General features: G+C 39.6%; 1 protein-coding gene across 2 annotated transcripts in view; it reads left to right on the top strand.

The window, feature by feature from the left end:
- LOC150078163 (uncharacterized) overlaps positions 1 to 15,010 on the top strand; it is a 333,303-nt gene that overhangs the window by 221,011 nt on the left and 97,282 nt on the right. Inside the window, exon 1 of one of the 2 annotated variants that reach the window (XM_090385416.1) lies at positions 10,511 to 10,758. The exons of the other annotated variant lie outside the window; for it this stretch is intronic. Coding sequence (XP_090241542.1) covers positions 10,607 to 10,758 — 152 coding nt within the window. The 5' untranslated portion in view covers positions 10,511 to 10,606. Of the gene's footprint in view, positions 1 to 10,510; positions 10,759 to 15,010 lie in introns of those variants that run through there. 2 annotated transcript variants of the gene reach the window in all.

Raw genomic sequence — 15,010 nt, 5'->3', positions numbered from 1 at the left:
ACAGAACTATAAAGAATTACGCAAGGTGGATGTTCGTGGTGAGCAAAGGGTGCAGCGCGTTATACGGGCTCAACGGAAGGTCACTGTGCGACAGTTGACATCTCAATACAATATGGAGAATGCAAGAACAATATCTCAAATGACGATGCACCGCACGTTCAGACGACCCAAAAGACACCTTCTCCTCACTGCTGATCATCGTTGACGGCGAATGCTGTGCTATCAGCAACACGTTGGTTGCACATAGGAGGACTGTAAACGAGTGTGCTGGTCGGATGAGTCCAAATACTATACCTGGCGCCTCCGTAGCCAGGTGAGCAGGAGCAGCAGTGCGTAGCACACGCTTCTTGATTAGACCGGGGTTCGAGCCCGTGACCACCAAATACGGAGGATGCGGAAAAGTCAGGGAATGACCATTGCATATCCCCGGAGCAATATGGCCTTAGTTGCTAATGCTCCTAAAAACCAAATAACAACAAATACTGTACCTGGTGCAACACGCCAACGGACGGACGCCTTCGTGTGTGGCGCAAGTTACGCACGAAAAATGACACCGTGGACCCATCATGTAGGTGCCACTGAGGGGTTCGTCAAGATTGTTATGTATCAAATGTAGGGCGGCTCCTAAACATTAGTTCGCCTCCACAAGTGAAGATGACTAAGGTTCTGGAGCTCTATACCTTGATTATCTTCACTAACACTTTATTAGGCTTGAAGATAGATTTTTTGTTAATACCCAAAACGTCGTCAAAACACCTTGCGGTGACACTTCACGTTTATTTATTTTTTTTTTTTTTAACGTGAGTAAAAACTAGCGTCCGAAACGCAAAGCACAATTATTGCAGTGTATACGAGGAACCTCCTTTTCGCCCTGATCACTTAATTTGTAGCCAAAATGAACTTCATACTCTATCTTTAATAAGGATGTTATAGACTCGGGTGTGAGATTTAATTGTATAACTTCTGCACCCATAATAAAACCTATCTGTTCAATTAGCGCAGTGACGTGACATTTTACAATCACGTTCAACTGCAAATGACACCAAAAACTATAAAAAGAACATGAGTTAACCTAATTAGTAACAGCGTTAACTCGCACACTGATTAACTCCAACGAATTGAGGTACAGTATTTATAAAGCAAACCTCAGCCCGAGGTTTGCTTTATAAATACCTCAATTATATATCCGTCTGACATGCAGGTAGCATGTGGAAAGCTTCTCAACAGCAGTCCAACCGTGTTATGTGAACAGGAAAATTAAAATCTCAGCTAAAAATATATTTATATTTAAAAATACCCCTTTTCGTTGTTATTCGGTGTAAACTAACCATTAATTTAGTTAGAAAGAAGAAGAATGCAGGTTACACTTATTGAAACTGAAATTTTATTTTTATTTTATTTATTTATTTTTTTATTTATCTATAACAACCATCTTACGTGGTTGTTATAGATAAATTGAAAAAAATATCTGTTGTCAATAAAGGGAGACTTCCCAAACATCTCATTCACTTAATAACTCCTGTTAATAGAAAGAAATGTCGTACGCATGGTTTAATAAGTCAGAATAGAGCAATTAGAGCAGTCAGGGTTACGAACTTACATTGGAATTCGGAACTATTTTGTTTCAAGAGTTTTTGTCTTCGAGAGTAATGAGCAAGCGATGGAAACTTTTTTTTTTCCTTCTATTTTTTAGGTGGCATTTTATTAAGACTAATTGGAAAGTGAATCAAGTTAATAGGCCTTTCAGGAACTTATCCTGTTTCTCAAAAATACTTTAAGGATACGAACATATAAAAATCAAGTTTCTTTTCCTTATAGGTAACCAGTGCCTATACGCAGCTTAAATGACTCATGTCAATTAATGGGAACTCACAAAAAAGCGTGTCACTGTTGGTTTTATTAATCTGCTGCTCACCGGAATGAATTTTAGTTTAAGCTTGCTGGCTATCAGCGCAAGTAGTTCAGTTTTAAGCGTGGGTATTAAAGCTTTAATTTCAAATACTGTATTTATATAAGACTCACTTAATAAGGGACAAAAAAAAAAAAAAAAAAAAAAACTACTGTGTATTCAAATGGAACACTGCAGAGATGTGTTGGCAGGAGAAGGGGAAAAAATATATGTACATGTATATATTGTTAACACTTCCTATTTTACTGTTTAAAAATCACTGTTCTAAAATATTAAAAGTTTCTCGATTCATTCTAATATATTTAAAAAAATCGCTAATCATATCCTTTTATTTCATTTAATGAATTATAGATATCAAAATGTTGTCTGTTATAATCTGCAAGTTATACGGCAATTATTTTATTATTATTTTTTTTCATTAAAAAAATTCAGGAGGATTCGTTCCTCATCCCACGAATTGGAACTTGAAGACTTGACTTGAATGTACCATTGCCACTCCTACTTATTAACTAAAATGTTTACTTTATTTTTTTTAAACTACTTTCTCTTTGAGAGCCAAGTAGGACACCAAATGTACTTATCCTCAGTTTACAATTTTTATTTGTATTAATTAATTTTATTAATGAATTAAAAATTGAGAGTGCGAGCAGTAGATGTTAAATGCGTAATTTGATTAAAAGAGAATTGAATACGAAATTGAACAACAATTTGTCATGAATTTAAATTACTATCAAACAAAAATAATATACGAATCTTGGAGGCCACAAAACAAAAGAAATAATATAAATTCGTTCGTCAATTTTCAGTTTTGAAACTAGTGATATAGATAGGAATAACTGATTTTATTGATATTTATAACTACATTGCAATATGATCATCCATACTTATACATATATGCGAAAAGCGCCTGTTGTCTTCATCATGTCCGTCCGTCCGTCCCCATGTTTTTTTTTTTTTTTTTTTTTCGTAGTTGTTGGCGCATAGGCTTCTGTGGCCATAATGCACCTCCCAAGGTTTTTGCCGTACTTTGATCCAAGCCCGAGACGGGAATCGAACCCGCGACCTTTGGGTTGGGAGCCAGGCACTTTACCCACTCGGCTAGCCCGGTCGGCCCGTCCGCATGTAATAACTCGACTTCCAGTGATGGATTTTCACTAAATTTTATATTTGGCTCATTAGAAAGATTTGTTGGAAGAAAGATTTCTATTAGTCCGATTCATTAAAATCGGACTAATAGATATCTGGCAGTTATTATTTCGTTCTCTGACCATTTTTACTTGACTCCCATTGGAGGGATTATCATGAAAATTTATATTTGGGTCTTTCAAAATATTTGTCGACCCTTCTCAAATTTCATTAAATTTCATTACATATCACAACAGGCCATATATTATACCGTGTATTGTAGCTGACGCACTGGATATTATGTTTGTTCCCATGCGCTGATTGCAGGAATGAAAGGACACCAAAACGAAATGTTCTCGGTTCGCGCATAAAAATCGTTGCTTTTTGTTCGACCAAACCCTAAGCAGCAGATCTTCTCTAACTTCCGACGACATTTGCACCGCCCTTAGATTGTGCTTGACTGGTGGTGCCGTTATGTTTTGTGAGTCCATCTACCGGCAGATACACGGCACTGCCATGGGTTCACCGGTTAGTTCAGTCACGGCAACCATCGCACTGGAGGAGCTGGAGGATCGCGCATTTGTGGGTTTGCCAGATCCCATAGCCTTTTGGTGCCGGTACGTGGACGATGTGTTCGTGGTCATCCCTCGGGAGTCAGGAGATCTGCTCCTACGCCACCTCAACTCTATCCCCCTCCATTCAATTCACCATCGAACTGGAGTCGGCCAGTGCTCTTCCTTTCTTAGACACCCTTGTCCGGCTCGAGGGTTCACGTTTAAATACTTCAGTCTTTTGCAAGCTGTGCTGGCCAATTTACCAACTACCGGTCAGCACATGCACACAGACATCTTCCGGCATGGCACAAGCCCTACTAACCTGCGCCTGGACTCACTCCAGTTCTGAGGATGATAGGCGCACTGTGGTTACTAAGGTTAAGGCAGATCTGGCAAAGTGCGAATAGCCTACCAGTGCCTTGGATAGGTGCGACCTACAGGACTGTGACTGTGTTGCCAACCACAGGGCCATGTGCAGTGATGACCCCACCACAACAACATTTATCCTGTACTATCTGAACCTGTCGCAACAAATTTCTAGGGTATTACAGGTTCATGGGATAAAGTGTTTACACCTTCCAGGGAGAGAGTTGCTGTTCCTCGTCTCGAGAGTTAAAACACCAGTCCCCCCCTCCCTACAACAGACTGGATTTGTGTAGTGTATTTCTTGCCGTGATTGCACTGGCTGCTATGTTGGGGAAATCGGCAGAAGACTCAGTAATCGGCTCTCTGAGCACGAAAGCCATCCGTTCGGCGGAGTTGGGTTACTCACGATTGCTGAGCTCTTCCGGTCTACCCAGCAAAACATCGATGCACGCCGCAACGTCCAGATTAGTGACCGATCCCGCAACTACCGTCGCCGTGTCTTGTTGGAATCCCTCCACATCTCGTGTTGTAGTGGTTCCTTTAACCGAAATAGAGGATGTAGCATCAACCCCATCACTGAGGCAACCATCCTTCTAGCTGACAAACGTTGGCTCTCAGAGCTTCCCGAGTATTGCAACTACAGCAACAAACCTCCACTTCAGCCAGCTAATTGTTGCAAGCACCTGTAGCACGCGATTCTCGCCACGCATGACCACCATGGCACGCACAAGATATTCTGTATTTTTACAATAACGGCAACTGTCACAACTGAAGAAGGGCGCCTTCCGTCCGAAAGCTTTGTGTTTATTACCTTTTTGTTTTTTTGTTCTAATTAGTTATTAAACGAATTTTAACCCAACCGTTTATATTTTATTTATTTTCCTGGTTTCCCAGTCACGCAACATTATCGCTCTAGCATGAATCCTGGGTACGTAGGCCTTTTTTCACGTACATCTTTTTACTAATACAATATCCATCTATTCTGTTTTGTGAATGTGTTTTGTAATGTAGTTCGCTGAAAAGTTTCTGGTGGCGGATGGTGTGCATTATGAAAGCCAGTTTTTGTTTATTAAGAGTTATGAAGGTAATGCAGGATAAATCCTGGGAGAGTCGTCCTGCTTCTCCCATCTTCGACGCACACACTTCCTCTAACATAAACGTTCTTTAGAAGTGCTGTCGTATAACCATGTTGATTAATTGTATTAGGAGACTTCAATGTCCAGTTAACAGGCAGCTTATATCTATAGAATTTCTGTGCGAATAGAGTAGTTTTGTATGGTGTTACCTCATGAAATTTCGAGTTACGAAATCTGACATAGCACTCCACACAAGAAAGACAGCTTGCTCTTGCATTTTTGCTGATAGGCTCTGAATTGTTGAAAATGTGTAAACTGCGTTCAGTGTTAGAAAATTACTCCACCCTATAGGCGTAGATTAATTCATTTGAGCTTCTGCATACAGATAGGTAAGTTAACGGCAATAAATTCTCAAATTTTTAGAATAAAAATCTTTATTTAATGCGGAAAACTAGCAGATATTAGTACAAAACGACCTTGCAGCGATGCAAACTTTTATGCTTCTCAGCTTTGAACCAAAAAAGTCCTGAGGAACGTTCCTTCATGCCTATGTCAATTCCTTCCTTAATTATAAACGCTCTGGTTGGTTGAGGTGGGATTCTGCGCTGCCCTACCATTACGTCTCCAGATATGCTCATCTGAAACGCTGGTCATGAGAACTTGCAGACCAGAGAAGCATATTGACATTGCAGAGAAATTACCTGACAGCTGTATGGACCGAGCATGTACTCTTGGAACAGTGGATGATGTAACTGTCGGAGATGTGGCAAAGACAAATATAAGTAAGTTTCAACTTAACGTCGAGCTACTAAATTACCTTCAACAAAAAAACAACGGCTACCATATTATTGAAGGCAGGAAATCTTGTTTTAGCAGGCATCGCCATATACTGATTCTTCCCTCAATATTCCCCAAATAAACCCTTGAAGCGACAGTAAAGCAACCCGTTACTGTTCTTCATTCCAGCTGGCTCAAGTTGCACCACTGAAGTCTACAGGATGAGATGTGATGTTTTTTTGTTAAGTCCATGATGTGTCACTGCATTGTTTGTAAATTCGTATATTCTCTGTTCGGTTTGCCTGCTTCTTGGATGAAAAGCCCTGGTTTCCCAAGAGGGGGTACGCGCAGCATTCTCTCTCTCTCTCTCTCTCTCTCTCTCTCTTCATTACGCTTTTATTTATTTGTACCTCTTTTGGAAATAGCTGAAACATATTTATTTATCATACTTGTCAATCTGATATATTATTTGAGTACCAATCCACACTAATCATGTGATCATGCGAGGAGAAACTTCATAATATTTCGAACTCTATTCCAAGCGCATTTTAAATTATTCAAATCTGTTTTAATGTGAAAAATATGACATTAACCATTAAATAGGCCGCGTAGTCAGCGCGACGGTGCAAAGTACACGTGCCTTGAGTGGCCGGAGTTCAAGCCAGTGACTGCTAAATCCGGTTCTGTTTCTTGTATTCTCTCTACCTTGTGAACTCCTCTGACCGTGTAGTCGTCCCGGAGAATAAACAGAAAATTTATTTAATTAAACCGGTACATAATAATTGGTGACGTTTCTGGATTTCATGTTGAATCCTGCCATCAGGTCTGATAAATTTAAATTAAAACTTAAATCAGGAAAGGTTGAAAGCCGGGACAAAGTGGACAGGGTATATAGCTATTTCTCAACACCAAGTTTTATTATTTGCTAAAGAAAGTTTTTTTTTCCCCTTTATCATTTTTATTAAAGATGTTATTACATTCATCTCTATCTAAAAGTCGGTTGTAGTAGTGAATTTCCCTCTATTTTCAGAACATATTTACTTGTTTATTTATTTAGCCAGATACTGGGCTAATAAACAGCCTCAGGAAGTGGGGATTCATTGTTAATTGTTGGCACAAATTGTTTAAATTTAAACCACCTAATTGATACTAAAAGATAACATTAAGTACAACTAGTTGTCTTCTTCCCCTTACTCTCGTTCCCTTATTTTATTGGATAAGTACCCACGTTAATATGAATATATAAACGAGAAAGGATCCAGTAAGCGGATTCTTCACGGCCGTATATAGCGTGGTAACGATACGTAGTTCAGCGTTTGCGAAATTTTATTTAAGATACGAAGTAACTACGCGTGTCAATTTGGTTAATTTTCAAAACTTTTGACAGCATCAACTTTGAAAATAGCGCTGCGTATAAAGGAGGAAGACTTAAGACAAAAACCCTTCTTGCCGCTGTACCACGATCAAAAGATCATGACGTAGGAAAACTTTGTTCATTTGGATAAAGTGTTGAATTTTCAAAATCTTTGCAAAATATCACGCTCGGTACTCAAATATCTTCCTATATTTGCTTGCTCCTATATTTGCTTGCCCCTTAGAATTTGTAAAACAAATAATTATTTAATTTTGTATTATGCTAATTTAGTTGTATACTTTATATTTTATGCTATACATTAATCACTACTCTATTTAATCAATATATTTTTATATATAAATTATGTCATGCACATTATGTGTTTTTAGCCCTTTATGTGCAAAATATAAGTACAACATAAAATAAATATAAGTACAACATAATTTTAGTTTAACATTCAACAACTTCATTTCCCCACTAACATTGATTCTTCACTCCATCTGTGACCAGAGTTCCTGCGTAAAGGTTTTTTCACTCAAGCTGCGGTTTGTCGGTTCCATGCGGAGGTGAAGGGACGTTTCCTCACAAACTTGGGTTTTTTCCACTCGCGGAAATGTGAAAAAAAATATCTATTTTTTTTTCTCTCTCTCTCTTGGTTAGTCTCGGATTACGATTATTAGATTTCTTTCCGGTGTATTCCATTCTTCTACAAACAAACAAATCGATCTCAATATGCATTACAATACTTTCATAAATTCTCTACCCCCTCTTGTATTATGACTAAACAATCTCGAGCAAGTAACAGATTATGATTTCATGACGGAATACGAGTTATTCCCACATCTGCTTGTCATACTGGGAAGGGGGAAGGCGGAATGAGGAAGATCTACAGTAGAAAACTCAAGTATACCATCTAGGGTAGTTGAAAATTAACGTTTAATTTGGTTTGACAAAAGCCTATTGCAAAATTTCTCTGATGGACCCGAAATTTTGTTTTACGCCTCCTTAACGACACTCATGAACCACATCAACACGTAATATTACGGTATATTGGGCAGTACCACAGAACGTCCGTTGACGGTTTCTGTCTGAAGTGCTGGGCGTTTTTTTTTTGTGGCGTTTCGCCCTTTTGAACTGGGAATTCTCCTGACTTAATTTAGTTAATGTGAATCATGCACTCTCTTCGATTCATTAAAATTAAAAATGATTGCATCTGCTTTCATTAATAGACCTGCCCCCCCTCCCCCCGTTTTGATCAGGACGGAACACTGTTGATGGATTAAACTTCGTATGATAACTCTTCTTTATCCATACATTAAAATGCTGAGCGATTCCTCATTATTATTGTTATTCACCACTGAACTTTCTCTGGTACCTGATATATTTATCAATAGTTCGAAGAACTATGAACTTGCTCTTGATTCTGACATTCCATTAAACCGAAGAAAAACTAGCATGGACTGTACTGCTAAATTGGGAATAGCTAGATACAGTACATTTGCTTTCTCTTTCAATCTGAGATCAAAACAAGTGGCGCACACAATCGCGTGTCGGTTTATTTTCTTCTTTTCCTTTCATTGGAATGAATGGAAGTTGTTACTCCCTTCGACAAACTTTCTTACTCTATCTTTTTACTATTCTTCTTACAACTGAGTTTATTGGACTGTTTTAAAGTACCTTAATTTACTTAGTATCTTAATTTACTCAGCACCAGTAGCTAGATAATTTGGAACCCTTGTTTTTGTTAATGGTACCGAGACCACCACACGTTGAATTGTTTCTACCGTCCTACGTTTAAACATCTCGAGAAATTTAATGTGCACTTTAGGAGTTAAATGGCTTAAATGTTGTGGTGTCTTCAGTGCATGTTCCGGACAGACCACGTTATTTTTATTTTTTTCAGTCTGTTTTTAGTTTTGTTGGGATGACGTTCACGCGTGAGTAGGTCTCCCTACGTGAAAAATGGACCAGTCCACATCCATCAGCCGTGTAATGAGCGGGTACGTAGCTAAGGTGCCACACTTTGATGAGACGGAGTGTTCTTCAACCTCACGCCCCTTCTGGTTGACTCTTGGGGTAAGGGGAAGACAGGAGGGGTTGTTTACCACATTTTTATGCTGCTCCGCGTGGATTGGTTCTCATGCTCCACTACCCTTCTAGTGGCGGTCCGTTTTGCTACCGGCGACAGGTGTGTCTCCGTAGTCGTCTCTGCAGAGAGGGGGTACGGAACGCTGGTGCAGATAGTGGCGCACGGAAAAGTTCCGCATATCGAACTCGGCATGTCAGTGGGAGTTGCCAAAGATTGAAAGTCGCATAAATGAGAGTGTGTAACGATTTAGCATCACTCGTGTGATATGAATAATGACGATGTTGGAGAAAAGCCAGTGTTTGTACTTCGCCGTGTGGTCAGTTGGCTGTGGTCAATGTGATTGTCGCTGCCAAGAGACGTGAGTCTCAGAGTTCTATTGCCGTTCAAAATTAGACCTCTGAAATAGATAAATCCTCCCGTGATGAAAGACTGTTACGGAATCGTGGCATTCATTATCCTCATGTGACCCAACGAGTAATTCGACCGAAAGTCGTGACTGAGAGGAGGGTAGTGTTGCCGTCAGATGATAAAGTTATTGCACGTATCGGTGTCAGCCGGAAGCAATTTTTGAAGTTTCTTATTTGTTCTTCGTGTGGAAATTTGTAATTGTGAGTTACGTGGTGTGCTTGCGGTCTTTTTCATGACCATGTTTATGAAGGTAAACGTCTGATGATTATGCGAAACACGGCTGGTAGTTTGTTTTTCATATACCACGAGGAGGGATTCTTAATCTCTATTTCATAATTTTCATTATTATTGAAGTCTGTGACACAAAACAAAAATAGGCGAAACAGTACATGAAGTTTTCGTTTCACTTAGCTCTCCACTTATATTTTAACAGGGATCGTCTTTTCATTCGCGCAGCACGTGGAAGCTTTACCACGTGATACAGCAGCAAGGTTGCCTCGTACCAGATGCACCTTTTATTTGCTAAACCCAACTTCCCAGTGATAAATGAGTTGCCCACCTGGTAGCTAGGTCGGTCACGTGTGTGAGAATTCAGGCCGTTGACTTTGTGACCGTGATCCCCCGTCGCCGAAGAATAAATGATTAGTGGAATGATGGCCGCCTGACATAATTAATCAGATACAGCCATCAAGGAAAAGAAAATCCCTTTTACCGTGTAAAGAAAGTTACAGAAGGCAGTTTGACGATGCAGCTAACTCATATTCTTGTAGTTTGTGCTCATCTCCCCTCCGCTTTTCAGTATAGACCGAAATCATTTGATGCTCATCCAGTCTTTACGTGTGTGGTGTGTGCTCGCGCGTTGTGACCATTCTCGAGAAGCGCTTCGCTCCAGTTGAATTGGAATATATTTGGTAATACCATCGCACATTTGGATATAAGACATCCTCAATGTCCACAAGTGGGAAGCCAGTCAAGTCCAGCACCATCCTGGTTTGCCGACAATGGTGGAAAGTATGCTGGCTGTACGGCGACCAATACAAACTGTACCGACAGCTGTATGGCAGGAAGAGAGAAACACCTGCTCAGCAGCAGCAACCTTCGTAAGTGATTAAGTCGTTTTTCTACGTTTGTTTTAAAGTAAGACTCGAAATCGTATCCTTCGATTAATAAAATGGTGTAAATTATATAAAAGCCGATATTTTCTTTGTTAAAGTTAAGGACAAACACATTACACCATTCAGATTTAGAGAATTGAAATTCGTCGTGCCTATCACAAAGGTTTTTCAGCAGTTGATTTTTAGTCCTCTCGAGCTGTGCTAGTAGTGATTGGAACTGAGTTTTTACAGGATGAGAGCTAGTGAGAACTAGCTCTGATAGTTTTATTATAATATTAATTCATGACACTTAATGTTCTGCTGATACGCTTTGAAAATGGATAAATTCAACTGATTTATCCATTGTCAATAAAAGTTTGCCATGTTTTACAGAATTTCCGAAGTACATTGTAGTCCCAGTACCAGTCTCTTTAACAATAATAGTTGTTGAGTTCGAGTGATAGTAGTTCTATGAAAGGTTTCGGGGCATTCCTCCATTCAAAAGTACGTTGATCAATTCAATGACTTTGCTCCTGATATTCCTCCCCCCCCCCCTTTCGCAAAGCAATGAACACATGCAACTTTCGTACAGCAATGCATGCACAATCACTCACAACTCCACTATCTTTTTCCTCCGGAGAAAATCGTGACATGAGTCGTGCATCAGGTAATAAGACCTCGGTCATTAGAAGACCGACAACACCACAGAGTCTGGAACTCAAGAAACATTGGCGTGTCGAAAGGAAGAAAAAAAAGTTAAGTGGTCTGCTAGGGTGTCACTCATGTTGCCAAGTGCATTAGGTAGAGATGGTCTATTTCATCTGAAAGAAGCGTCTATTTCAAACGAACATGGCGCACACCGAAATATAATTAAAACCTTATCCATCTTCATTTTGATCCAGGTGTTTTAAGGCGATATGTTCAGGACTACCGAATGAAAGAGAATGCCAGAATGTATCCTGTTGGTAATGAGCGGATCATTGTTGAATAATACAGATTTCAGTTAGTCCTGTAGCGAACTGGGTTATAATATTCTCATTAGTTGCACATATAGATACAAGCTAAAATTCGTGACTTGCAAAATGCTTGGACTTAACAGAAGAAATGCACAAAGTACATATTAAGGAATTGTTCACCATGGACATCGGCGCCTCCGTGGGCAGGAGCAGCAGTGCTCCTGCAGTGACCCCGGTCTAATCAAGAAGCACACGCTTCTTGATTAGACCGGGGTTCGAGCCCGTGACCATAAACACGGAGGATGCGGAAAGGTCAAGAAATGACCACCGCATATCCCCATAGCAATATGGCCTTAAGTTGCTAATGCTCCTAAAAACCAAATAACAACAATCAGGGACATCGGCGGCCAGCAAATACTACGTTTCTCTGTCTCTAGCATCATGAATTATTTTCTCGGAATTTGATCCAGTCTTCCATCGTCTAATGTTCCATTTTCTCAAGTCGTCCATCCATCTCCTTTTGCTGAGGTGAACTATCGTTTCGGAGCCGCTCTATCTTCTCTCTCTTCACCCTCCGGATCCCATTATCTTTATAGGTTAGGTATATGATAAACGCCAAATCAAATATGAGGCGTTAGTATATCGTGTCTGTAATTGCATATGTCATTCGGTCGGTTTTCCTTTCGCTGGACGAAAAACCTGAGTTTCCCGGATAAAAATCATGGAACGCTCGCCTGACGCTGACCATCTCAGCCGAGTTGTACAAAAGAATCCAATAAAAATTCCTGGCGGCATTCGATCTCGGGCCTTTTGCAACCGGTGTGGGAGGACACCGATTGTAACAGCTGTGCTACTCGCGAGGGCCCATTATTTTGCCCTCCAGTTCAGTTTCATGTCAACCTTTTCTCCTTTCAGATGTGTCAACAGTATGCCGATTTTCTGTTCAGTATAGTCTTTAATAAGGTTTTCTCCCTCTCTCTGTTTGCCGCCCGTGTGAGTAGTACAATTGGTAGAATCGCCACGCTGGGTGGAAAAGACCCGAGTTCGAGTCTCGCCGATAACGCGAGGAATTTTTATGGGCCCCTTTTACAACGTGGCTGAGTTGTTGGTCTCAAGCGACGGTATCATGGTTTTTTCTCCCGGAAACAAACTCTGATTCAGGAAACAGAAAATCGACCACACCCAATTTACAGACAGTATACATGGAGCAATATAGCCTTAGTCACTGATGCTTCTAAAATCCTACTACAACTGTTTGCTATTTATAGAACTCTTTCATTATTAACTCTGCTTGTTCATTTGATTCTCAATATTTTTAGACATTACACCACAGATGCCTCCATATAGCAATATATAGGCCAAATATGGCATTTCAAAAAAACTTATGCTTAATTCCAAATTCAGTTTGACCTTGCTGAAGACTTCCTGATCTGATTGATTATACAGGGTGTTTCAGTTAAACGTTTCAGAACTTCTAAGAGGGGTAGGGTACATCCTGACAACTCGAAATCATATAGCAATGTGGGGTCGGAAATGCTTTCCTGAAGCGGTATTGTACACAGAAGTCGTCGTGCAGCACAGATTCGATTTTCGGTCAATGAATGGGCCGGTATTATGGGAGATCACCTCATCGGACCTTACCTGTTACCGTGTCGTCTAACCGGACCTATCTACTTGATCTTTCTGCAGCAAGTATTGCCACAACTTTTGAGAGATGAACAGATTTCTGCATCGACGCAACAGACAATGTGGTTCCAACACGATGGAGCCCCTGCCCATTATAGCGGAGATGTTCGTAACTACCTGGATGTCACATTTGGTCAACAGTGGATCGGACGTGGTGGTCCCGTGCGTTGGCCTGCTCGGTCACCCGACCCATCATGTCTTGATTTTTATTTCTGGGGTCATATGAAATCGCTAGTTTATGACGCCCCTGTTGACAATGCTGAAGGAGCTGGTTGCAAGAATCGCAGTAGCTGCCGAAGAAATTCGAAATTCGCCTGGAGTATTCCAGAATGTTCGGATGTCCATGCGTCGGAGATGTGAGGCGTGCATTGTAGCCCGTGGAAGAAACTTCGAACATTTACTTTAATCCATGTACCTTTTGCTTCTTTTCATGTATTATTAAAACGATTTCTCACTTACGGTCTCTTTTCTTTTTATGGTGCTTCTGTGTACAACACCGTTTCAGGAAAGCATTTCCGACCGCACATTGCTATATGATTTCGAGTTGTCAGGATGTACCCTACCCCTCTTAGAAGTTCTGAAACGTTTAACTGAAACACCCTGTATATATTATTTATTTTTTATTATTTTTTTTGTCCTATAATGTAATTCAATTTCTTTAGTTTGGTTGTCCGAATAGAATGGATTTCCTAATAGCAAAAGTTGTTGATTTTTTCTATATTTTAATTCTGCCTCCAATGACCAGAATGACGAAAGAATTCATACAGAAGTGGATTGTGAATCACAACTGTCGAAAAGCAGGAAGGATATTTTAAATATCTTTGTGGTTGACACTGTATATGTAAACTTATATATTGGTCGGTTTGCGTTTTGACAGTTGCAGATTTGACAGTTCACCTGGTGATAAGTTAATATAAAAGCTGTACAGCTCTCTTGAATAAACAAAGTGGAGAAGATCCATGTCTTGTGCTAACATTTCATCACTATAAAAAACCAAGCCCCAACAATCATGAAACATTTTTTCATTATAATGAACAGTAGGGTATTACATTAAACGTTTAATGTAAACGTTCTATAACTTAAATAATTAATTTTTGTCATATTGTACTTAAATAAGTTGAAACTATTCTTACATTTTGTAGAAGAAAAAACATTTTTATTATTTTCGTGAATTAATTATTAATAATTATCACGAAAGTTACAATATTACATTTTGAAATTTTCCTATTTTCAATCCTGATGGAATGGATAGAAAATTAAAGGAATTTTTTTTCCTGAAACCTTTTAATCTATGACTGTAGATGTAAATATCTAAAATACACATATTTAATACGCATTCTTCTTGTTGGATTATCCGGTTAATAAGCGCGAGATACCTTACGAAAAATATTCCCACCACTGTTCGAATTGGGCTGGAACTCGCCAGAATACCATGCCGTTCCAGTTATTAAATTTCAAAAGAGGAGAGATAAATAAAGGGGGGGGGGAGTCCAAAACGTTAGTCATTGCTCATTAAAAGTTCGAGCAGCACAACCGTAATTAATTGTGGCGTCTGACTATCAGAACCAACGAGAACTGGTGTATAAATGTTTGCTTTTGTTGCCAAATAATAGCGT

This window comes from Mastigoproctus giganteus, chromosome 11 (genome assembly GCF_048544385.1).
Source record: "Mastigoproctus giganteus isolate SK-2022 chromosome 11, ASM4854438v1, whole genome shotgun sequence".
NCBI lineage: Eukaryota > Metazoa > Arthropoda > Arachnida > Uropygi > Thelyphonidae > Mastigoproctus > Mastigoproctus giganteus.
Note: the sequence above shows the minus strand (reverse complement) of the source record. Positions and strands in the feature narration are given on the sequence as shown.